This window comes from Oncorhynchus clarkii, unplaced genomic scaffold (assembly GCF_045791955.1).
Source record: "Oncorhynchus clarkii lewisi isolate Uvic-CL-2024 unplaced genomic scaffold, UVic_Ocla_1.0 unplaced_contig_1474_pilon_pilon, whole genome shotgun sequence".
Classification (NCBI taxonomy): Eukaryota; Metazoa; Chordata; class Actinopteri; order Salmoniformes; family Salmonidae; genus Oncorhynchus; species Oncorhynchus clarkii.
Genome location: NW_027258077.1, coordinates 6,252 through 31,010, shown reverse-complemented (window position 1 = coordinate 31,010; position 24,759 = coordinate 6,252). Strand labels below are relative to the sequence as shown.

General features: G+C 46.9%; 1 protein-coding gene across 1 annotated transcript in view; it reads left to right on the top strand.

Annotated features, from left to right (window-relative positions):
- Positions 1–23,749, top strand: part of LOC139395229 (ankyrin-2-like) — a gene marked incomplete at its 3' end in the record, with an annotated part of 83,482 nt that extends 59,733 nt beyond the window's left edge. The window contains exons 37-42 of the mRNA XM_071142876.1: positions 1,275–10,304; positions 12,090–12,167; positions 12,453–12,584; positions 13,274–13,414; positions 21,178–21,385; positions 21,720–23,749. Coding sequence (XP_070998977.1) covers positions 1,275–10,304; positions 12,090–12,167; positions 12,453–12,584; positions 13,274–13,414; positions 21,178–21,385; positions 21,720–23,749 — 11,619 coding nt within the window. The remainder of the gene's footprint in view (positions 1–1,274; positions 10,305–12,089; positions 12,168–12,452; positions 12,585–13,273; positions 13,415–21,177; positions 21,386–21,719) is intronic.
- Positions 23,750–24,759: the final 1,010 nt, after the last annotated feature.

Genomic DNA, 24,759 nt, shown 5'->3' with positions numbered 1-24,759 from the left:
ATATCACTGGTATGTTTTCTGTTATCAGTTCATTAGCCTGTTACATCACTTGTATCTTTTCTGTTATCAATTCATTCGCCTGTTATTTCACTGGTATCTATTCTGTTATCAATTAATTAGCCTGTTATATCACTGGCATCTATTCTGTTATCAATTCATTAGCATGTTATATCACTGGTATCTTTTCTGTTATCAATTCATTAGCCTGTTATATCACTGGCATCTCTTTTCTTAGATCACTGATATTTATTTAACAAATTAACTGAGGTTATGTACATGTATTTATATATAGTTTTACTGATAAGATATTTATTTACAACATTAACTGAGGTTTATGTAGTTATATGTAGTTTTACTGATAAGATATTTATTTACATCATTAACTGAGGTTTATGTATTTATAAATAGTTTTACTGATAAGATATTTATTTCCAACATTAACTGAGGTTTTTTATTTATATATAGTTTTACTGATTATATTTTATTTACTTTAGAATTCCTGACAGTTAGCTATCAGCGGTTAATATGGCACGGGAAACATTCTGCTCTTTTCTCCCTATTTGCTTTTTTCAGTGGACATGAACCCTTCATGTTGAGATACAATCTTGAGATCTTTGTTTGTGTGAAACCAGTCTGTTTTTTCTTCCTCCATTTGTTCCATATTCAGCAGGGTTTGGGGGTCAATTCCATTACAATTCAAACAGTCAATTCAGAAAGTAAAGCAAAATTCAAATTCCACATTTTCCTAATTGAAAAGCGTTGAAGAGAATTGGAATTTGGAACTGGAGTTTCAGTCTACTTCCTGAATTAACTAGAATATAAATGGAATTGACTCCAACGCTGGTATTCAGGTCGCTCCCCATTTTTATTTTTATACCTTCCTGTTGTGTTTAGACTACTTCCTGTTGTGTTTAGACTACTTCCTGTGTCATGTGTATGAATGTGCAGTCAAACACACCAATATGTATCGACAGGTTATTTCTTGCCCATATCTTTCCTCCGTCCTGTTCTGTTTCTCTTCTGTTTGCTTCGCTTCTGCTGTTGCTGCCCTCCTCCCCCCATCTCCCGTCCCCCGCTCCTCTGGAGAACTCACCACTCCTCTTCCGTTGTCAAGCTGCTTTCCCCTTTCCCTGTGTTGAACAGAAGATATACTGTGATATATTCTGCCCTGACCACAGTTTTTTCCGATGTCTTCTCTTCCCCTTCACTCCATCCTCCCCTTATGTTCTTTGCACCTTTTGGTTTGGTTTCCTCCTTTTTTTTCAAAATGGAAGACGACGAGACGGAGTCGACAGAGACTTACACGCTGCCGACCAATCAGGTGCTAGACCCAGCCATGCTGGCCAGCCCTGACCTCCTTTCAGAGGTCTCCGATATGAAACACGACCTCATCAAGATGTCTGCCATCTTGATGACAGAGCAAACTGAACACCCAAGCCCTTCGGATAGAGGAAGAGGAGGAGGAGGAAGAGGAGGAGAAAGGACAGGGATGGAGGAGGAACCCGGGGAGCCGTTTGAGATCATGGAACAGGTGAAAGAGGATCTGGAGAAGGTTGGAGATATTTTACGAGGGGGAGATACTAGATTCACAAACAACAAAGAGAAAGTACTGCAGATGTCCAAAATGGAGGAAAATGAGTGGGTTATTCTCTCTCAGACTAAAGCCACAGCCATGACTCCCTCTGATGTTCAGGAGCCGGTACTACAAGAAGTCAGCATTCAGAGGAAGACCTCTCCCACAATGACCAAAGAGTTTAGAGATATGTCAGGTATGGTGTCTCACCTCAGTGGAGGCGTGAACAAGCACCTAGAAGAGAGATCTGGTGTAACCAGTTTCCCACTACAGGACATCATAGTCCAGGAGAGATTAGATCAGGTCGTTCTGAAGCGGGAAGGCAAACGCCATCCCCCTGAGATCAAAAAGCCGATCAGGAAGAAGTTGAGGGACAGGGAACGTTCTGGATGCAGCAGTTCCGAGGGGGAGCTGGAGAGGATGAGCTCTGAGGAGTCCCTTGATGGGGATGTTGTTCTGGGAGAGCCGAGGCAGGAAGTGGTTCCCGGGTCTAAGCCTGGAGTGGTTCCCGGGTCTGAGCCTGTAGTGGTTCCCGGGTCTGAGCCTGGAGTGGTTCCCGGGTCTATGCCTGGAGTGGTTCTTGGGTCTGAGCCTGTAGTCGTTCCCAGGCATATGCCTGGAGTGGTTCCCGGGTGTGAGCCTTTAGTGGTTCCCAGGTCTATGCCTGGAGTGGTTCCCGGGTCTGAGCCTGTAGTCATTCCCAGGTCTATGCCTGGAGTGGTTCCCGGGTCTGAGCCTGTAGTCGTTCCCAGGTCTATGCCTGGAGTGGTTCCCGGGTCTGAGCCTGTAGTCGTCCCCAGGTCTATGCCTGGAGTGGTTCCTGGGTCTGAGCTTGTAGTGGTTCCCAGGTCTATGCCTGGAGTGGTGTCTGGGTCCGGACCTGTAGTGGTGTCTGGGTCTGGACCTGGAGTGGGGCCCGGGACTGAGTTAAAACCGACTGCAACCCTGGATTGGGATGTCGTACTGGGGGAGTCTGGGCTCGGTTCTGGGTCTGAAACTTGGTCTGGGCCTTCTGGACCAACCCCAGCCATGGAGCCACCAGTGTCGCCCCTGGTCGTGGAAACCCCAATCGGATCCATAAAGGACAGAGTGAGAGCTCTGCAAAAGAAGGTTGAGGAAGAGGAAGAGGAGGAGGATGGCCGTAAGCGAAAGCCTATACAGGCGCCAGTCCCTCAGAACACAACTTTCATCACCATCACTAAGGAGATGGGTGAGCCCCAGATGCCAGATCTTCCTAAGCTTCCCAGATCTCCGAAATCCCCTCGGTCTCAGACGGAGAGGCTGGAGGAGACAATGTCTGTCCGGGAGCTGATGAAGGCATTCCAGACTGGCCAGGATCCTTCCAAGAACAAAACAGGGCTCTTCGAGCACAAAGCCATGACGTCATCCACAACCTCCACATCGAGCTCCGAGGCAGTGATCTACAGTGAGACCTACAGAGCTGAAACCAGTCCCACAGAGCATACGCCATCAGAAACTCCAACTTCCACAATCCTCTGCTCGCAGAGTGATGTTCTGGCTCTCCATTACAAAGGGGTGGATGATGAACCACATCTGATCTTAGTAAGAGACCACTCTGAAGACTCTGAGATAACTCATGTCTTAGAAAGGGACCACTCTGAAGACACTGAGATAACTCATGTTACGGTTCAGTTGCAGGAGTCAGCGACTAACATCAACAGAATACAACCAGAGGACAGAGGGATCCCTCTAGACAGGGCTCTACCAGAGGACGGATGTATCCTCCTAGAAAGGGGTCTGCCAGAAGGTGGAGAGATCCTCCTAGACAGGGCTCAACTGGAGGAGGGAGGGATCCTCCTAGATAGGGCTCTACCAGAGGACGGAGGGATCTTCCTAGACAGGGCTCAACCAGAGGACGGAGGGATCCTCCTAGACAGGGCTCTACCAGAGGATGGAGGGATCCTCCTAGAGAGGTCTCTACCAGAGGACGGAGGGATCCCTCTAGACAGGGCTCTACCAGAGGACGGAGGGATCCCTCTAGACAGGGATCTACCAAAATACAGAGGGATCCCTCTAGACAGGGCTCTACCAGAGGACGGAGGGATCCTCCTAGACAGGGCTCTACCAGAAGACAGAGGGATTCTCCTAGACAGGGCTCTACCAGAGGATGGAGGGATCATCCTAGACAGGGCTCTACCAGAGGACGGAGTGATCCAACTAGACCGGGATCTGTCAGATACTGGAGGAATCGTCCTAGACACGACTCTACCAGAGGACAGAGGGATCCTCCTAGACAGGGGTCTACCAAGAGATGGAAGGATCCCTCTAGACATGGATCTACCAGAGGACGGAGGGATCCCTCTAGACAGGGATCTACCAAAGGACAGTTGTATCCTCCTAGACAGGGCTCTACCAGAGGATGGAGGGATCTTCCTAGACAGGGCTCAACCAGAGGATGGAGGGATCCTCCTAGACAGGGCTCTACCAGAGAATGGAGGGATCATCCTAGACAGGGCTCTACCAGAGGACGGAGGGATCCTCCTAGACCGGGATCTATCAGAAAATGGAGGAATCTTCCTAGACAAGGTTCGACCAGAGGATGGAGTGATCCTCCTAGACAGGGCTCTACCAGAGGACGGAGGGATCCTCCTAGACAGGGCTCAACTAGAGGATGGAGGGATCCTCCTAGACAGGGCTCTACCAGAGAATGGAGGGATCATCCTAGACAGGGCTCTTCCAGAGGACAGAGTGATCCTCCTAGACAGGGCTCTACCAGAGGATGGAGGGATCCTCCTAGACAAGGTTCGACCAGAGGATGTAGTGATCCTCCTAGACAGGGCTCTACCAGAGGACGGAGGGATCCTCCTAGACAGGGCTCAACCAGAGGACGAAGGGGTCCTCCTAGACAGGGCTCTACCAGAGGATGGAGGGATCATCCTAGACAGGGCTCTACCAGAGGACGGAGGGATCCTCCTAGACGGGCCTCTACCAGAGGATGGCGGGATCCCTCTAGACAGGGCTCTACAAGAGGATGGAGGGATCCTCCTCGATAGGGCTCTACCAGAGGACGGAGGGATCCTCCTAGACGGGGCTCTACCAGAGGATGGCGGGATCCCTCTAGACAGGACTCTACCAGAAGATGGAGGGATTCTCCTAGACAGGGCTCTACCAGAGGATGGAGGGATCCTCCTAGACAGGGCTCTACCAGAGGACAGAGGGATCCTCCTAGACAGGCTTCTAGCAGAGGATGGCAGGATCCCTGTCGACAGGGCTCTACTAGAGGATGGAGGGATCCTCTTAGTCAGGGCTCTACCAGAGGATGGAGGGATCTTCCTAGGCAGGGCTCTACCAGAGGCGGGAGGGATCATCCTAGATAGGGCTCTACAAGAGGATGGAGGGATCCCTCTGGACAGGGCTCTACCAGAGGATGAAGGGATCCTCCTAGACAAGGATCTAACAGGGGACGAAGGGATCCTCCTAGTCAGGGCTCTACCAGAGGACGGAGGGATCTTCCTAGGCAGGGCTCTACTTGAAGACGGAGGGATCCTCCTGGACAGAGCTCTACCAGAGGACAGAGGGATCCTCCTAGACACGGCTCTACCAGAGGATGGAGGGATCCTTCTAGACAAGATTCTACCAGAGGATGGAGGAATCCTCCTAGACAGGGCTCTACCAGAGGATGGAGGGATCCTCCTAGGCAGGGCTCTCCCAGAGGATGGATGGAGCAGCCCAGAGATGATGCAGCTGGAGGAACCAGAGATGGGACCAGACCGGAAGTCTTCTACGGAGATGATGGAGCTGGAGGAACCAGAGATGGGACCAGACAAGAAGTCTTCTATGGAGATGATGCCGCTGGAGGAACCAGAGATTGGACCAGACAGGAAGTCTTCTACAGAGATTATGCAGCTGGAGGAACCAGAGATTGGACCAGACAGGAAGTCTTCTACAGAGATGATGCAGCTGGAGGAACCAGACATGGGACCAGACAGGAAGTATTCTACAGAGATGATGCAGCTGGAGGAACCAGAGATGGGACCAGACAGGAAGTCTTCTATAGAGATGATGCAGCTGGAGGACCCAGAGATGGGACCAGACAGGAAGTCTTCTATAGAGATGATGCAGCTGGAGGAACCAGAGATGGGACCAGACAGGAAGTCTTCTACGGAGATGATGCAGCTGGAGGACCCAGAGATGGGACCAGACAGGAAGTATTCTGTAGAGATGATGCAGCTGGAGGAACCAGAGATGGGACCAGACAGGAAGTCTTCTATGGAGATGCAGATCAGCCCAGACAGGAAACCCTCTGAGGACTTTAGCGCTGACATCAAGGCCGAGCTGGAGGACAGTCCAGAGTACCAGCTGTTCAGACAGACCTCGTTTATAGGGGATGACGACCACCCCCAGGCTGAAGCAGCCGAGGTGGAGCTCCCAGCAGACCACCCAAACGACACCCCAACCTTCATGTTCAGCCCCTGTATGCACGAAGACAGGCAGGATGAGTTATTCACTAAGGCTGAGAACCTGGTGGGGAATGAAAGCCCTGTGAGTCTGAAGCATGAAGGCGCAGCGGACTCTCCCGGGACTAGCCTAGGAACCAGGACTCCCCATTCAAGCACGGGGGAGAGTGAGAAACACGAAGGATTAGCAGACACCCCACCGATGAGCCCACTCACATTCCCCACTCAGGAGGTTGACCTGCCCACAGTTTATAAAGAGACAGAGAGAATGGACGGGGTGAAAGTACGAGGAGATGTAACTCATGGTGATGAAGAAATCTTTCCAGAAACTGAAGATTTAGTCGTAGAAACCAAATCAGCGACTCCGTCCCCTGTTCGGGAACCGCTGTTACAAGAAGTCACGATCCGACGGAAGACCTCCCCCAGACCGGTTAAAGTGGTGAGAGATATGTCAGGGATGGAGTCCCTCCTCAGGGGAGATATGGATCACGACCTAGAACAGAGACCATCACCTGTCCGTGGCGCTGAAGTGATGACAGTTCAGGAACCGCTGTTACAAGAAGTCAGGATGGAAAGGAAAATCTCCCCCAGAACGGTTACAGTGGTGAGAGATATATCACGGATGGAGTCCCTCCTCAGGGGAGATATGGATCACTACCTAGAACAGAGATGTATGGTAAATAGTGGTTCACCAAAGGATGACATAGACCAACAGCAGAGTTTCAAACAGACCATTGTGACCAGGGAGGTAGACATGGAGGTAGACATGTCTACAGAAGATACAGAGACAGAAAAAGAAGACTGGTGGAAAGTGCAAGACATGGATGATGGTGGCTCTCGGGGTGCCGAATCGATAATCTTGAACCCAGTTCAGGAGCCGATGTTACAAGAAGTCATGATCGAAAGGAAGACATCGCCCAGACCAGCTGTAGGAGTTAAAGATACGTCAGGCATGGAGGCACTCCTCAGTGGAGATTTAGAACAGTACCTAGAAGACAGACCTGTAGATCTAAGTGGTGTACCGGAGGACGACATCGTACAAGAGAGATTTGAACAGGTTGTGATTACACGGGAGAGAAAACAGGAAACCCACACGTTCTCCACTGAGCAGGTAGACCGGTCTGCAGCAGATAAAGTGACAGAGCGAGATGTTGTTAATGTAGTGCAAGTAGGAGCCGCGGAGGACGGCGTCATCTACGGTGATAACGACTTTGTGCAGAGTTGTTCAGCTGGGGGGGAAGCATCAGAAAGTTCAGCTACTACAGTGATACGTTCAAGAGACTCAAAGAAGGTGACCTTTGACCTTCAAAGGACGTTTGATTCAGCGCTCCCCGCTCAAGCCTCTGAAGAGGACGACCAGGTCCCTGTTGACAAAAGACTCATCTTAGAGGACTGGGATGATTTAGAGATAAAACCATCGTACCCCAAAACTACAGAACTTTCATACTCAAACAAAAACATGCAAGACTCTAATTCAGGAGACAGAATTGCTCCTGAATCTAGTTGGGTTGTACCAGAGCGCCATGAAAGGGATTCATCTGATCATGGAGCTGCGCACAGTCCAGACGGTGTGGGTCAGGCCCTCAGACCTGCAGACTTAGAGGTCCTCTTTCCTTTGGCCCTGGGCCACCCAGAGAGACGACTCTCCCATGGGGATTCTCTGGAGACCAGTCCTGTCATGGATGAAGGTTCCTCCAAGACGTCCCCTGACTCTATAGAGCCAAGCTCAACCGGGGACTCCCCCTGCCTTGACTCACTGGAGAGCAGCCCCACTGAACTGAAACAAGACACAGGCTTTCAGGCGACAAAGAAGACAGCTGTGTATGAAGACTACTTCTCTCAGCTTAGAGCCTGTCTCGGTGAGGAGCACGTCAGCAACATTGAGAATGAGGATTACTCCAAACGGACTTATCAAATGGGTGGTGAGCGCGAGGGTCCCCTGCAATTGAAGGGGGAAGACCCTGAGTGGCTCTCCATGCCCATAAATCGGAGCTCAAACCCTGAGGATGATATGGACGACGTGGATGCAGAGGGGAGCGAGACCGGCCAGAGACAGTTCACCCCAGAGGAGGAGATGTTCAAAATGGCCGCCAAGATCAAAACCTTCGAGGAGATGGAGCAGGACGTTAAAACGAAGACAGACGGGAAACCATCAGACGGCTCTGTGTTATCAGACTGTGAGGATTATGAAGAATGTCAGTCGATCGTTGACCTGATGGACAGGGAGGCGAAATCATCTAAGCCCAAAACCGACGCCGGTACTCTTCAGTCTGAAATTGAAACTGTGGCTGAAATCCAACCCTCAGTCCCTGGTGCAATAACTGCGTTGGATAGTTCAGTTCACTTTGAAGCTCACCTACCATACAGTGCCTCAGGAGATTCACCATCAGGAAAACAGGTCTCTGAGCACCTCGAATATCGTTCACTAAGCACTGAAAAAGAACAATATACCACAGGAAACATCAGTGAAAATATCAGTGAACGTACTGAGCAGGAAGAGAAGATAGATGTAATATCAGCTATGCAAGCACACGAGGAGGAGATGGATCAGTCACAGTTGAGTGTCAGTCAGTCTGGTGAAAGTCAGTCAGTCAAACCAGAGGTGTTGTGCACCGACGATGAAAGCTTCAAGGAGGTGGAGGATGCGGATGGTAAGGCAGCCGTGTTGGAAATGCATCCCGAAGACATGCCTGTTCTAGGAGAGCTGGTCCCATGGAGTGCCATGTCAGACGACAACGAGGATGACAATGACGATGAAGCCTTCGCAGCACGTGTGGAGGCGGAGGAACGAAGGATGATGGCTCTCGTGGAAGACCGCCGTACCCCTGACACCACACCGGGTCGCACACCAACCGAGGGGGGCACCCCCAATCCCTTCCAGTTCCAGGAAGGGAAGTTCTTTGAGATGACCAGAGGGGGCGCTATCGACATGACAAGGAGGAGCGTTGAAGAGGAGGGCGAGGGCTATGCCTTCTTTCACATAGGAGAACACCCAGTTGACCAGGTTCTGTTCGAGGACACTGGAGATTGCGCTAGCCCCGATGTTCTCAGAACAGAACAGACTATTGCCGTTGGTGATCTACACCTCCAGAAGGTGGACCAAACCAAAGATGATTCTGACTCCTCCTTCCAGACTATACCATTACCCGAGGCTGATCAGAGGTGGAAACCAGTGGCCAAACCCAGTACCTCCATCAAAATGGAGCCAAAAGCTGAAACATTCCCCCTGCTAGAAGCTAAGATGGGAAGCTTCTTAGAGGTAGGTTCTCCAGACCCGACTATAGCTGAACTCCAGATGTTTACCACCACTACTCTTGTCACCCGCTCTGTGTACGCTGAACAGGTCCGCCATTCATCCGACTCATCTCTTGAGGATGAAGAAGAAGAGGAAGAGGAGCAGGGTTCTGTCATTGAGATGCCTGCTGGCTATTATGACTCAGTGGCACCCCCTAGTGTCCTACACGGGTATGACACACCGGCAGGGTCTGACACCTCAGTGGCTCCCCCTAGTGTCCTGCAAGGGTATGACACCTCATCAGGGTCTAACATCTCAGTGGCACCCACTAGTGTCCTGGCAGGGTCTGACACCTCTAGTGTCCTGGAAGGGTCTGACATCTCAGTGGCACCCCCTAGTGTCCTGGCAGGGTCTGACACCTCTAGTGTCCTGGAAGGGTCTGACATCTCAGTTGCACCCTCTAGTGTCCTGGCAATGTCCTACACTTCAGCAGACACTGTGGCTAAGGATGAAAGCAGTTTCAAATCAAAGATACCCATCAAAGCTGGTTCAATGAAATCAGACCTCGGCCTAGAGCAGAACTCAACAGTGGAGGAATCTCTTGTTCAGGACCGGAGGACGAGGTCCGAGGAGGATTTTGGAGCCAGGAAGAAAATATTAACTGACAAAGACAGCAGGAGTCACTCCGACAGCGACCATCCTGCAACTAAATCCAAACCTCTCACCTCCAGACTCCCTGTCATGAGCAAACACAAACCCACATCCCACTCCTCCTCCTCTTCCCAGCCCGACAGAGACCAGGGCTCTGACGTACGAGAGCCTTCCCTCCGATCCTCTCTGGATGTCGACGACATCAGCAGCAGCGGTGATCACAACAGTCCAGATTCTGTTATCTTCAGGTATGACAGACCAACGCCTCGCAGATCTGCCCCGGACATGAGGGCTTTGTCGACTCAGACACGGGTTCGAGCTTCCTCGGTGACGGGGGAGGTGTTTGAGTCGAGACCCATCTGGGAAGACTCAGTAGAAACTCAGATGCAGCGAATCTGGGATGATCGGACAACGGAGCGGCAGCAAGGTACCAAAAAATCTGGCACTTCCTGTCCTCTCTTTCTCTGCTCCTTGGAATACCTAACTTTGTCTTATTCAAGACCAATCATTTGTCACTTTTCTGTTGTGTGTCTTGTTTTGTCATTTTGTGCCGTGCTGTGTTGTCTTGTCCTGTTCTGTTTTGTCTTGTCCTGTTCTGTGTTGTCTTGTCCTGTGCTGTGTTGTCTTGTCCTGTGCTGTGTTGTCTTGTCCTGTGCTGTGTTGTCTTGTCCTGTTCTGTGTCGTCTTGTCCTGTTCTGTGTTGTCTTGTCCAGTGCTGTGTTGTCTTGTCCTGTGCTGTGTTGTCTTGTCCAGTGCTGTGTTGTCTTGTCCTGTTCTGTGTTGTCTTGTCCTGTTCTGTGTTGTCTTGTCCAGTGCTGTGTTGTCTTGTCCAGTGCTGTGTTGTCTTGTCCTGTGCTGTGTTGTCTTGTCCTGTGCTGTGTTGTCTTGTCCTGTGCTGTGTTGTCTTGTCCTGTGCTGTGTTGTCTTGTCCAGTGCTGTGTTGTCTTGTCCTGTGCTGTGTTGTCTTGTCCTGTGCTGTGTTGTCTTGTCCTGTGCTGTGTTGTCTTGTCCTGTTCTGTTTTGTCTTGTCCTGTTCTGTGTTGTCTTGTCCTGTGCTGTGTTGTCTTGTCCAGTGCTGTGTCGTCTTGTCCTGTTCTGTGTTGTCTTGTCCAGTGCTGTGTTGTCTTGTCCTGTGCTGTGTTGTCTTGTCCTGTGCTGTGTTGTCTTGTCCTGTGCTGTGTTGTCTTGTCCTGTGCTGTGTTGTCTTGTCCTGTGCTGTGTTGTCTTGTGTTGTTTTGTTTCTTTTCCATATAAATGACTATTGACGATTGTCTAGATGTCTATTGTCTATGTATGTGTACATTAAATCTCAAGATTGACTTACCTAGATGTGTTAGGAGAAAACTCATGATTAACTTCAGGACATCTAATTACTACATTACTGAAACTCCTTATACTAATAATGACCACATTGAGTTCGGAATGCACACAGTTTTTCCATTGTTTAAGTACTAATCGACTACAAACACACTGTCGTGGTGGTCCGAGTAGAGCAGGTATTGTCATCAACAGTATGGATCAGAACATCAGCCCTGCTTCATACTTCACCCATCATCAGCACCATGACCTCCACAGCCTATAACATAGAGGCCGGTTACAGTACCTACTGAAATCTATCTGTACCTTCCAAGAACCTAGAAACATCCCATGATCAACATGATATCTGGAGAGTTTTAAACTGCTATATTTTCAGAGAAGTTATGGCGTGCGGCCCAAAATGGCACCCTATTCCCTATGGGCGTTATGGTCTAAAGTAGTGCACCCTATTCCCTATGAACCCTGTGGTCTAACGTAGTGCACCCTGTTCCATATGGCCCCTATGGTCTAACGTAGTGCACCCTATTCCCTATAGCCCCTATGGTCTAACGTAGTGCACCCTATTCCCTATGGGCCCTGTGGTCTAAAGTAGTGCACCCTATTCCCTATGGGCCCTGTGGTTTAAAGTAATGCATCCTGTTCCATATGGCCCCTATGGTCTAACGTAGTGCACCCTATTCCCTATAGCCCCTATGGTCTAACGTAGTGCACCCTATTCCCTATAGGCCCTATGGTCTAACGTAGTGCACCCTATTCCCTATGGGCTCTGTGGTCTAAAGTAGTGCAATGTAAAGGGAATATGATGCCATTTGGGACGCAACCATAGCGTTGTTACCGCACTGCTGTTGAGCTGTGATGACCAGTGTGTAACCTCTCTCCGTGGTGGTGTTCGTAGTGGATTGGCACGACGATGCAGACAGGAAAGAGGAGACGTTGGCTATCGTTGCAGACCTGCTGGGGTTCAGCTGGACAGGTAAGTTATCCAGGTGGTGTTTACCTGGTGTAGAAGGTATGTATGAAATAGGAGTGAAAAGCTGTTGGAACACTGGTCAAATGTTGTCCACTATGTAGGGAATAAGGGTACTGTAATAAGGGTACCCACTATGTAGGGAATAAGGGTACTGTAATAAGGGTACCCACTATGTAGGGAATAAGGGTACTGTAATAAGGGTACCCACTATGTAGGGAATAAGGGTACTGTAATAAGGGTACTGTTTAGTGCGTCACCTCAGTGTTGTCATCTCCCCGTGTGTCTCAGAGCTGGCGAGAGAGCTGGAGTTCAACGAGGATGAGATCCAGGAAGTGAGGATGGAGAACCCTAACTCTCTACAGGAGCAGAGTCACGCCCTGCTGCAGCGCTGGGCTGAGAGAGAGGGAAAACACGCCACCGGTATGTCTGTCCTGACGCCATCTGTTCTACTGGGCCTCACTTGGTTATGTCCAAAATGGCACCCTATTCCTTATACTGTATAGTGCACTGCTCTGGACAAAAGTAGTGCACTATGTAGGGAATAGGGTGCCATTTTGGCACTCAGTGTGGACTCAACCACGGAAACCATCCATCTCTGGACAAAAGTAGTGCACTATCTAGGGAATAGGGTGCCATTTTGGCACTCAGCCCTGGACTCAACCACGGAAACCATCAATCTCTGGACAAAAGTAGAGCACTATGTAGGGAATAGGGTGCCATTTTGGCACTCAGCCCTGGACTCAACCACGGAAACCATCCATCCATCTATATATGAATGATAAATATATGTTACAGCCTTATTCTAAAATTGATTTAAAATGTTAGTTGTTTTCTCATCAATCTAAACACGATACCCCATAATGACAAAGCAAAAACTTTTTTTATTTTTTTTATTTTAAATGTTTGCTATTTATGAATGATAAATATGTCTTCTTAAATTGATTGTCTTTTTTGTTGTATCTTGTTGTTGTTGTTGTTGTTGGTTTAGAGCAAGATTATTTTGTTTAATGAAAAAGTGCTATAGAAGTGAAATAAGTAAGTATTATTTATTATTATTATTATTATTATGATTGTTACTTTACTAATATGTGTTATCTTTTGTCCAGCAGAGGAGAGCCTGATCAAGAGGCTGACCAAGATCAACCGGATGGACATCGTCCACCTGATAGAGACCCAGATGAACAAGTCAACACAGGAGCAGACGTCCAGGACCTACGCAGAGATAGAGAAGACTCTGGACCAGAGCGAAGGTACTGGACCAGTTACATTATATTACATTACAGAGATAGAGGAGACTCTGGACCAGTTACATTACATTGCAGAGATAGAGGAGACTCTGGACCAGTTACATTACATTACAGAGATAGAGGAGACTCTGGACCAGTTACATTACAGAGATAGAGGAGACTCTGGACCAGTTACATTACATTACAGAGATAGAGGAGACTCTGGACCAGTTACATTACAGAGATAGAGGAGACTCTGGACCAGTTACATTACATTACATTACAGAGATAGAGGAGACTCTGGACCAGTTACATTACAGAGATAGAGGAGACTCTGGACCAGTTACATTACATTACAGAGATAGAGGAGTCTCTGGACCAGTTACATTACATTACAGAGATAGAGGAGACTCTGGACCAGTTACATTACAGAGATAGAGGAGACTCTGGAACAGTTACATTACATTACAGAGATAGAGGAGACTCTGGACCAGTTACATTACATTACAGAGATAGAGAAGACTTTGGACCAGTTACATTACATTACAGAGATAGAGGAGACTCTGGACCAGTTACATTACATTACATTACAGAGATAGAGGAGACTCTGGACCAGTTACATTACATTACATTACAGAGATAGAGGAGACTCTGGACCAGTTACATTACAGAGATAGAGGAGACTCTGGACCAGTTACATTACAGAGATAGAGGCGACTCTGGACCAGTTAAATTACAGAGATAGAGGAGACTCTGGACCAGTTACATTACATTACAGAGATAGAGGAGACTCTGGAACAGTTACATTACATTACAGAGATAGAGAAGACTCTGGACCAGAGCGAAGGTACTGGACCAGTTACATTATATTACATTACAGAGATAGAGGAGACTCTGGACCAGTTACATTACATTGCAGAGATAGAGGAGACTCTGGACCAGTTACATTACATTACAGAGATAGAGGAGACTCTGGACCAGTTACATTACAGAGATAGAGGAGACTCTGGACCAGTTACATTACATTACAGAGATAGAGGAGACTCTGGACCAGTTACATTACAGAGATAGAGGAGACTCTGGACCAGTTACATTACATTACATTACAGAGATAGAGGAGACTCTGGACCAGTTACATTACAGAGATAGAGGAGACTCTGGACCAGTTACATTACATTACAGAGATAGAGGAGTCTCTGGACCAGTTACATTACATTACAGAGATAGAGGAGACTCTGGACCAGTTACATTACAGAGATAGAGGAGACTCTGGAACAGTTACATTACATTACAGAGATAGAGGAGACTCTGGACCAGTTACATTACATTACAGAGATAGAGAAGACTTTGGACCAGTTACATTACATTACAGAGATAGAGGAGACTCTGGACCAGTTACATTACATTACATTACAGAGATAGAGGAGACTCTGGACCAGTTACATTACATTACATTACAGAGATAGAGGAGACTCTGGACCAGTTACATTACAGAGATAGAGGAGACTCTGGACCAGTTACATTACAGAGATAGAGGCGACTCTGGACCAGTTAAATTACAGAGATAGAGGAGACTCTGGACCAGTTACATTACATTACAGAGATAGAGGAGACTCTGGAACAGTTACATTACATTACAGAGATAGAGGAGACTCTGGACCAGTTACATTACATTACAGAGATAGAGGAGACTCTGGACCAGTTACATTACATTACAGAGATAGAGGAGACTCTGGACCAGTTACATTACATTACAGAGATAGAGGAGACTCTGGACCAGTTACATTACATTACAGAGATAGAGGAGGCTGGACCAGTTACATTACATTACTTTACAGAGATAGAGGAGACTCTGGACCAGTTACATTACATTACAGAGATAGAGGAGACTGGACCAGTTACATTACATTACATTACAGAGATAGAGGAGACTCTGGACCAGTTACATTACATTACAGAGATAGAGGAGACTCTGGAACAGTTACATTACATTACATTACAGAGATAGAGGAGACTCTGGACCAGTTACATTACATTACAGAGATAGAGGAGACTCTGGAACAGTTACATTACATTACAGAGATAGAGGAGACTCTGGACCAGTTACATTACAGAGATAGAGGAGACTCTGGACCAGTTACATTACATTACAGAGATAGAGGAGACTCTGGAACAGTTACATTACATTACATTACAGAGATAGAGGAGACTCTGGACCAGTTACATTACATTACAGAGATAGAGGAGACTCTGGACCAGTTACATTACATTACAGAGATAGAGGAGACTCTGGACCAGTTACATTACATTACAGAGATAGAGGAGACTCTGGACCAGTTACATTACATTACAGAGATAGAGGAGACCTGGACCAGTTACATTACATTACAGAGATAGAGGAGACTCTGGACCAGTTACATTACATTACAGAGATAGAGGAGACTCTGGACCAGTTACATTACATTACAGAGATAGAGGAGTCTCTGGACCAGTTACATTACATTACAGAGATAGAGGAGACTCTGGACCAGTTACATTACATTACAGAGATAGAGGAGACTCTGGACCAGTTACATTACATTACAGAGATAGAGGAGACTCTGGACCAGTTACATTACATTACAGAGATAGAGGAGACTCTGGAACAGTTACATTACATTACAGAGATAGAGGAGACTCTGGACCAGTTACATTACATTACAGAGATAGAGGAGACTCTGGACCAGTTACATTACAGAGATAGAGGAGACTCTGGACCAGTTACATTACAGAGATAGAGGAGACCTGGACCAGTTACATTACATTACAGAGATAGAGGAGACTCTGGACCAGTTACATTACAGAGATAGAGGAGACTCTGGACCAGTTACATTACAGAGATAGAGGAGACCTGGACCAGTTACATTACATTACAGAGATAGAGGAGACTCTGGACCAGTTACATTACATTACAGAGATAGAGGAGACTCTGGACCAGTTACATTACAGAGATAGAGGAGACTCTGGACCGGTTACATTACAGAGATAGAGGAGACTCTGGACCAGTTACATTACAGAGATAGAGGAGACTCTGGACCAGTTACATTACAGAGATAGAGGAGACTCTGGACCAGTTACATTACAGAGATAGAGGAGACTCTGGACCAGTTACATTATATTACATTACAGAGATAGAGGAGACTCTGGACCAGTTACATTATATTACATTACAGAGATAGAGGAGACTCTGGACCAGTTACATTACAGAGATAGAGGAGACTCTGGACCAGTTACATTACAGAGATAGAGGAGACTCTGGACCAGTTACATTACAGAGATAGAGGAGACTCTGGACCAGTTACATTACAGAGATAGAGGAGTCTCTGGACCAGTTACATTACATTACAGAGATAGAGGAGACTCTGGACCAGTTACATTACATTACAGAGATAGAGGAGACCTGGACCAGTTACATTACATTACAGAGATAGAGGAGACTCTGGACCAGTTACATTACAGAGATAGAGGAGACCTGGACCAGTTACATTACATTACAGAGATAGAGGAGACTCTGGACCAGTTACATTACATTACAGAGATAGAGGAGACTCTGGACCAGTTACATTACATTACATTACAGAGATAGAGGAGACTCTGGACCAGTTACATTACATTACAGAGATAGAGGAGACTCTGGACCAGTTACATTACATTACAGAGATAGAGGAGACTCTAGACCAGTTACATTACATTACATTACAGAGATAGAGGAGACTCTGGACCAGTTACATTACAGAGATAGAGGAGACTCTGGACCAGTTACATTACATTACAGAGATAGAGGAGACTCTGGACCAGTTACATTACATTACATTACAGAGATAGAGGAGACTCTGGACCAGTTACATTACATTACAGAGATAGAGGAGACTCTGGACCAGTTACATTACATTACAGAGATAGAGGAGACTCTGGACCAGTTACATTACATTACAGAGATAGAGGAGACTCTGGACCAGTTACATTACATTACAGAGATAGAGGAGACTCTGGACCAGTTACATTACATTACTTTACAGAGATAGAGGAGACTCTGGACCAGTTACATTACATTACAGAGATAGAGGAGACTCTGGACCAGTTACATTACATTACAGAGATAGATGAGACTCTGGACCAGTTACATTACATTACAGAGATAGAGGAGACTCTGGACCAGTTACATTACATTACAGAGATAGATGAGACTCTGGACCAGTTACATTACAGAGATAGAGGAGTCTCTGGACCAGTTACATTACATTACAGAAATAGAGGAGACCTGGACCAGTTACATTACATTACAGAGATAGATGAGACTCTGGACCAGTTACATTACAGAGATAGAGGAGTCTCTGGACCAGTTACATTACATTACAGAGATAGAGGAGACTCTGGACCAGTTACATTACAGAGATAGAGGAGACTCTGGACCAGTTACATTACAGAGATAGAGGAGACTCTGGACCAGTTACATTACATTACAGAGATAGAGGAGACTCTGGACCAGTTACATTACATTACAGAGATAGAGGAGACCTGGACCAGTTACATTACATTACAGAGATAGAGGAGACTCTGGACCAGTTACATTACAGAGATAGAGGAGACTCTGGACCAGTTACATTACAGAGATAGAGAAGACCTGGATCGTGAAAACGACTTGTTTATTTGTTTTTGATTCGAAATAGAAATACAATATAATTACTTGTTTTTTGTTTTTGCATATTAAGTAAAAACATAACATCTTGATTTTTCAATTTTCCCATGTGGGTCAGGTTAAATGTGGAATGCTTGTCATTGGTTATTATGTTCACAGCCAATATTTACTGTCCTTTCAAAGTAAGAGTTCACGCTTCTGACCATACTGTTCTATTATCTATGAATGAATTGATTAATAGCTGACCGTACCGTGCCACAGTGCCATGATCAAGTACGATTTCTGCATTATATTTAGTGTGCATTGACTTTTAATGAATGAACTGCTGTTACTGTAAATGGTTAGCTGTCTGATGTATCCTAGCTACCTAGCTAACCATTGGCCGTCTTATTAAATGATGATGTCCAGCCAAATCAACAGTATCTATTGCGAGACTAGAGATATTCACCTAGCTATGGTTAGTCAGTGGTTGCACATCTACCTAGCTGTAATGACACAAGGGTGTGAATAGCACACATTTAAATATATCCTTTCACAGTTTATAGCAGGTCTCCAGCTACCCAGACCTGTCTGATCAGGGTGCTGTGGGTGTGTCCAGCTTACACCTGTGCAAATCCGGTTGTGTGTGTATAGCAATGGAATGAAATATCCAACCAATGGCTCAAGTCGTGTTATAGGTCCACCCCACACCTGGAGGGTTGTGTGGTCCTGTCCAGAAGAAACCCCTAGCCCCTACCCCTAGACACTTGTGGAGATCTGAGAGGATTGGACAGGTGTAAGCGATAGAACCAAAATTCCACCAAGAGGGTAAGGTGGATCTCACACCATGTCACCACCCATCAATCACTCTCAGATCTCCACAATTGTAGGGACTAGGGGTTGGTTCTGGACAGTAGGAGCTAGGTTTTTTCTGGACAGTAGGAACTAGGGGTTGGTTCTGGACAGGCCATGGGTATTATGGTAGTCAATCAGTCAGTCACTGTCATCAGTCCCTCTCAGTGTCTAGACTCTGGGCAGTAGGGACTAGGGGTTGTTTCTGGGCGGTTGGGACTAGGGGTTGGTTCTGGACAGGCCATGGGTATTATGGTAACTGTTTTCCAACATCAGGGCTGTTTCCCAACATCAGGGCTGTTTTCCAACATCAGGGCTGTTTCCCAACATCAGGACTGTTTTCCAACATCAGGACTGTTTTCCAACATCAGGGCTGTTTTCCAACATCAGGGCTGTTTTCCAACATCAGGGCTGTTTCCCAACATCAGGGCTGTTTCCCCAACATCAGGGCTGATTCCCAACATCAGGGCTGTTTTCCAACATCAGGACTGTTTTCCAACATAATGATGTTTGTTTCCAACATCAGGGCTGTTTTCCAACATCAGGACTGTTTTCCAACATCAGGACTGTTTTCCAACATCAGGGCTGTTTTCCAACATCAGGGCTGTTTTCCAACATCAGGACTGTTTTCCAACATCAGGACTGTTTTCCAACATCAGGGCTGTTTTCCAACATCAGGACTGTTTTCCAACATCAGGGCTGTTTTCCAACATCAGGACTGTTTTCCAACATCAGGGCTGTTTTCCAACATCAGGACTGTTTTCCAACATCAGGACTGTTTTCCAACATCAGGACTGTTTTCCAACATCAGGGCTGTTTTCCAACATCAGGGCTGTTTTCCAACATCAGGACTGTTTTCCAACATCAGGACTGTTTTCCAACATCAGGACTGTTTTCCAACATCAGGACTGTTTTCCAACATCAGGGCTGTTTTCCAACATCAGGACTGTTTTCCAACATAATGATGTTTGTTTCCAACATCAGGGCTGTTTCCCAACATCAGGGCTGTTTTCCAACATCAGGACTGTTTTCCAACATAATGATGTTTGTTTCCAACATCAGGGCTGTTTTCCAACATCAGGACTGTTTTCCAACATCAGGACTGTTTTCCAACATCAGGACTGTTTTCCAACATCAGGGCTGTTTTCCAACATCAGGGCTGTTTTCCAACATCAGGACTGTTTTCCAACATCAGGGCTGTTTTCCAACATCAGGACTGTTTTCCAACATAATGATGTTTGTTTCCAACATCAGGGCTGTTTTCCAACATCAGGGCTGTTTTCCAACATCAGGGCTGTTTTCCAATATAATGATGTTTGTTTCCAACATCAGGGCTGTTTTCCAACATCAGGGCTGTTTTCCAACATCAGGGCTGTTTTCCAACATAATGATGTTTGTTTCCAACATCAGGGCTGTTTTCCAACATCAGGGCTGTTTTCCAACATCAGGGCTGTTTTCCAACATCAGGACTGTTTTCCAACATAATGATGTTTGTTTCCAACATCAGGGCTGATTTCCAACATCAGGGCTGTTTTCCAACATCAGGGCTGTTTTCCAACATCAGGGCTGTTTTCCAACATCAGGGCTGATTTCCAACATCAGGGCTGTTGTCCAACATAATGATGTTTTTTTCAAACATCAGGGCTGTTTTACAATATAAACATGTTTGTTTCCAACATCAGGGCTGTTTTCCAACATCAGGGCTGTTTTCCAACATAATGATGTTTGTTTTCCAACATCAGGGCTGTTTTCCAACATCAGGGCTGTTTTCCAACATCAGGGCTGTTTTCCAATATAATGATGTTTGTTTCCAACATCAGGGCTGTTTTAAATCCGCTAAGTTATTTGTTTCCTTGCCACGATACTAACGAGTAATTTGTTCGACGATCAGATGAGAGCATCATGACTGGTTGTGTTCTTGCCACATGTAAAGGTCCTTTTAATCGTTAAATTACGTCTTTATTATTTGGCCCATACATTTTTTTATAGACTTCCCCCAAATGTCACAGTGTGATTCGTATTTAGTGTCAGGGTTAATTTAGAGGGTTCTGCCAGTGATGTTGGTAGAGGACAATATAATCTGACCATGTTTTGATCCTGAGTCTGTGTGTCTGTCTCTCTCTCTCTCTCTCTCTCTCTCTCTCTCTCTCTCTCTCTCTGTGTTTCTCTCTCTCTCTCTCATTCTCTGTCTGTCTGTCTGTCTGTCTGTCTGTCTGTCTGTCTGTCTGTCTGTCTGTCTGTCTGTCTGTCTGTCTGTCTGTCTGTCTGTGTCTGCCAGTTTCTGTAGCCCTGTCCTCAGTGCAGGAGGACGTAGACAGCCTCAGACTGGTGAGGAGGGTGGACTCTTCTCCCAGACCGCCCCCAGCCGTCTCAGAGGAAGACTTATCAGTGGCCTCCCTCCTGGACATTCCTTCCTGGGCGGAGCCTATGGGCCACACCCACTCAGAGAGCATGCATGGGCTATTGGAGGACCTGGAGATCACAACGTATGTCAGTCAGAGAATGAGCCAATCAGCTTCATGGATGGATGAGAATATTTTTATAATTTAATTTAACTGTCGGCTTTAGTAAGAGAGGAGTATTCTACAGAGTTTGAGACTCATTATCAATCTGTCATTCCAGTAGATCATCAGAATTGAATATGGTCAATACCTGATAGCTCCTCCAGATTATCATAATAATAACAATAATATTAATAATAATATATAATAATTATAATGATTATAATAATTGTTGCTTATATTATATAGTCATATAGTATGTCTCTTTGGAGTCTGCTAAAATGTAAATGTAACAGTGTTCATGTCATTCATGTTTCAGGGAGCTGAGCCCGTGGACTTTGGAGGACACGGTAACAAGGGAGTCCACCACCGCCAGCGAGCAAGTAAGTCCCCCTCTGAACGTGATTGGAGCAGAAACATGGAGACTAGCGTCTCAGGTGTTTGGCCCCCAGTGCCAAACCAGAGACCAGCCTCAGGGCCAGCGCAGCAGAAGTAGCAGTGGTCTGCTCCACCCTCAAGTGGGCGCCACTGGGCCTCTGCCAGCTGGTGTTGACCAAATGTCCCCACCGGGGCGAGGCGAGGTTGAGCGTGAGCGCTGGCTGTCGCCGGAACAGCTCAGGATATCGTCTCCCATAGTGATCAGTGACTTTGGTCTGAGTCTGTCAGAGTCTGAGCAGGCAGAGACAGACTTCAGAGAACTCTGTGTTGGGTTTAGGGAGATGCCACTGGACAGGACCCTGAACCCTAAAACCAAAGCCAGGTTCTCCAGAGAGGCCAGCACAGAAATCTATGACCACAGTCATTTAGCTGAGTCTGACTGTAGCAACGCGTGTTCACCTGAGAACCGTAGTCAGGCTTGTTCGCCTCAGGACTGTAGCCATGGTCCGGCAAGTCTGGCCATGGCTGAGGAGGCTGACCAGAGAACAGTGGCTGAGGAGGCTGACCAGAGAACAGAAAAGCACATAGAAGAGATAACGGCTCGATTCTACCGGGCCATGTACGGCTCAGAAGAAGTCCTGCAGGTCACTGAGATGGTCCCCGATCCCCACAGGTCCGATGACCAGTCAGAGAAACGCCTGGAGCTGGTAGCTCTCAGAAAGAACCAATCACAGGTGGAGACACAGCTTTCGTTTATTGACGAGCCAGGAGAGGGTTGTGCCATGGCTCACTACAGCATGGTAGAGCAAACCAACGTCCAAAAGGGCATTGTTCGGCCGAAGGAAAGTCCGGCAACCAGCGAGTTCACTCCGATGACACGTGACTCACCTGACAGGCACCCTAGCTTTATCACTGTCCGACCAGAACCTGATAACGTCATAGTGAGGGCAAAAACATCCGGCATGTTCATGCCAGTTACCCCCCAGTCCCCTGGCCAAGACACAACACTGTATTCACATCTCACTAACTACAGACCTCTGACTCCTGATTCAGAAATGGAGTCCCTGTCACCTGACTCTCTACGGGGTCTCTCACCCATGGAAGAAGGGCTCATAACTGTAGCTAGACTATCATCCCCTGAGTCCGTAATGTCCGTTGGCGCCTACAGGGCAATTTCCCCTGACTCCCCTCTCCGCGAGCGTAGGGTAATGTCTCCAGATTCTGCCATGGCATTCCGTGAAAGCAGGCCTCTTTCTCCCGGATCGGATGGGTCTAGATTTTCATCCGAGGTTAAAGCCTACATTATAGAGAGTAGAGAACCGTCATACTCTCCTTCAGACATATGCAAGAGTAAAAAGGATTCCTGTGATTCAGAGATAGCAGATAGTGCTCTTGGTACCCTCTCTCCTTCCCACACCGATATCACCCGGAGTCCCCTCTCTCCTTACTACCCAGATAGCATCCGCAGTCCCCTCTCTCCTTGCTACCCAGATAGCATCCGGAGTCCCCTCTCCCCTTCCCACACCAATATTATCCGGAGACCCATCTCTCCTTACCATTCAGACAGTGTTCTGAGTTCCCTATCCCCTGTGTCCTCTGAGGTGTTTTCTGATGACATATGGTCCCCATCGCCAGAGTTGTATGAATTGGTGACTGAGAGTAGGACCCTGTCCCCGAACTCCCCAGTACCAGAGTATGACACACCTGTACCTGAGACACCTGTACCTGACACACCTGCACCTGAGACACCTTTACAGGAGACTGATAGTATCATGACCCTAGGAGACTATAGGTCGTGGTCACCTGGTCACCTGTCGTGGTCAGCTGTGACATCAGAGATGGGCTCTGCAGATCTGTTGTTCACTGAGTGTAGAGCATCCTCCCCAGAGTCTGTTACTTCGTTGGATGAGTATAGGCAGCTTTCTCCTAACTCGCCGGCTCCTCAACACACACCCTCAGTGCTTGAGGAAAGTTCACTGTGTGATTCAATAGATATATCCTTTTCACCTGAATCTTTTACTTCAGACCTAGACTATTCTGAGCTCTGTCTTGAGGAATTGTATGCCGTGGAAAGACCTGATTCTCCTAATTCAATATTGTCAGAAGTAGATACAGTAGCTGAAAGACGCTTGGCAAAACATAGACCACCATCACCGGGATCTGGCAGTCCAGATAGTGAAACAGAAATGGAATGGGAGTTCATCCAGTTGTCGTCCCTTCCTGAGCACAGATCCCAGATCTGTACAGATCTCAGATCTCCTGAGTCATTCGGTTCAAACAGTGATGGAATCCTTATATATCTTGACCATTTCTTAACTGACATGAGGCCACCTTCACCTAATTCTGATACGTTGTTGGTTGATTGTAGGCCCTTCTCTCCCGACTCTCCACTTCCTGAGTTTAGTTTGCCGTTAGCTGAATATAAAACGTATCCGTCTAGAAGTAGACCCTCCTCACCAGCCTCAGTAACATCAGAATTTGAGTACTCTAGTTTAAGTCATGGAGAATCAGTAGCTGAAAACCGATCGGAATCACCAGATCCGGGGATGTTACAAATTCCACAGTATAGAGCTAACTTCCTTGATTTTGTAGTTCCTGTGAAAAAATACTCATCGGCAATAGAAATTGGTGAATTGAAATTCAGACCCCTGTCACCAGAATCAGTAACTTCAGAAGATGAGCATTCCTTCCTTGAGCTCTTGTTTTCAGAGTCTAGATCATCCTCTGCACAGTCTGTTGCATCATTTGATGAGTACAGGCCCCTCTCTCCTGACTCTCCAGTTCCTCACTTCATGCCTCAATGTTGCGATTGTTATTTGTCTTTCACTGGAAGTAGATGTTCATCACCAAAATCAGTAACTTCAGATATTGAATACTCTGAGTTCTGTCTTGAGGAACTGTTTGCTGAGGACAGAGCAGATTCTCCTGAATCAATATATTCAGACAGTGAGTTTCAGGATCAATTGGAAGCAGAACTTGTT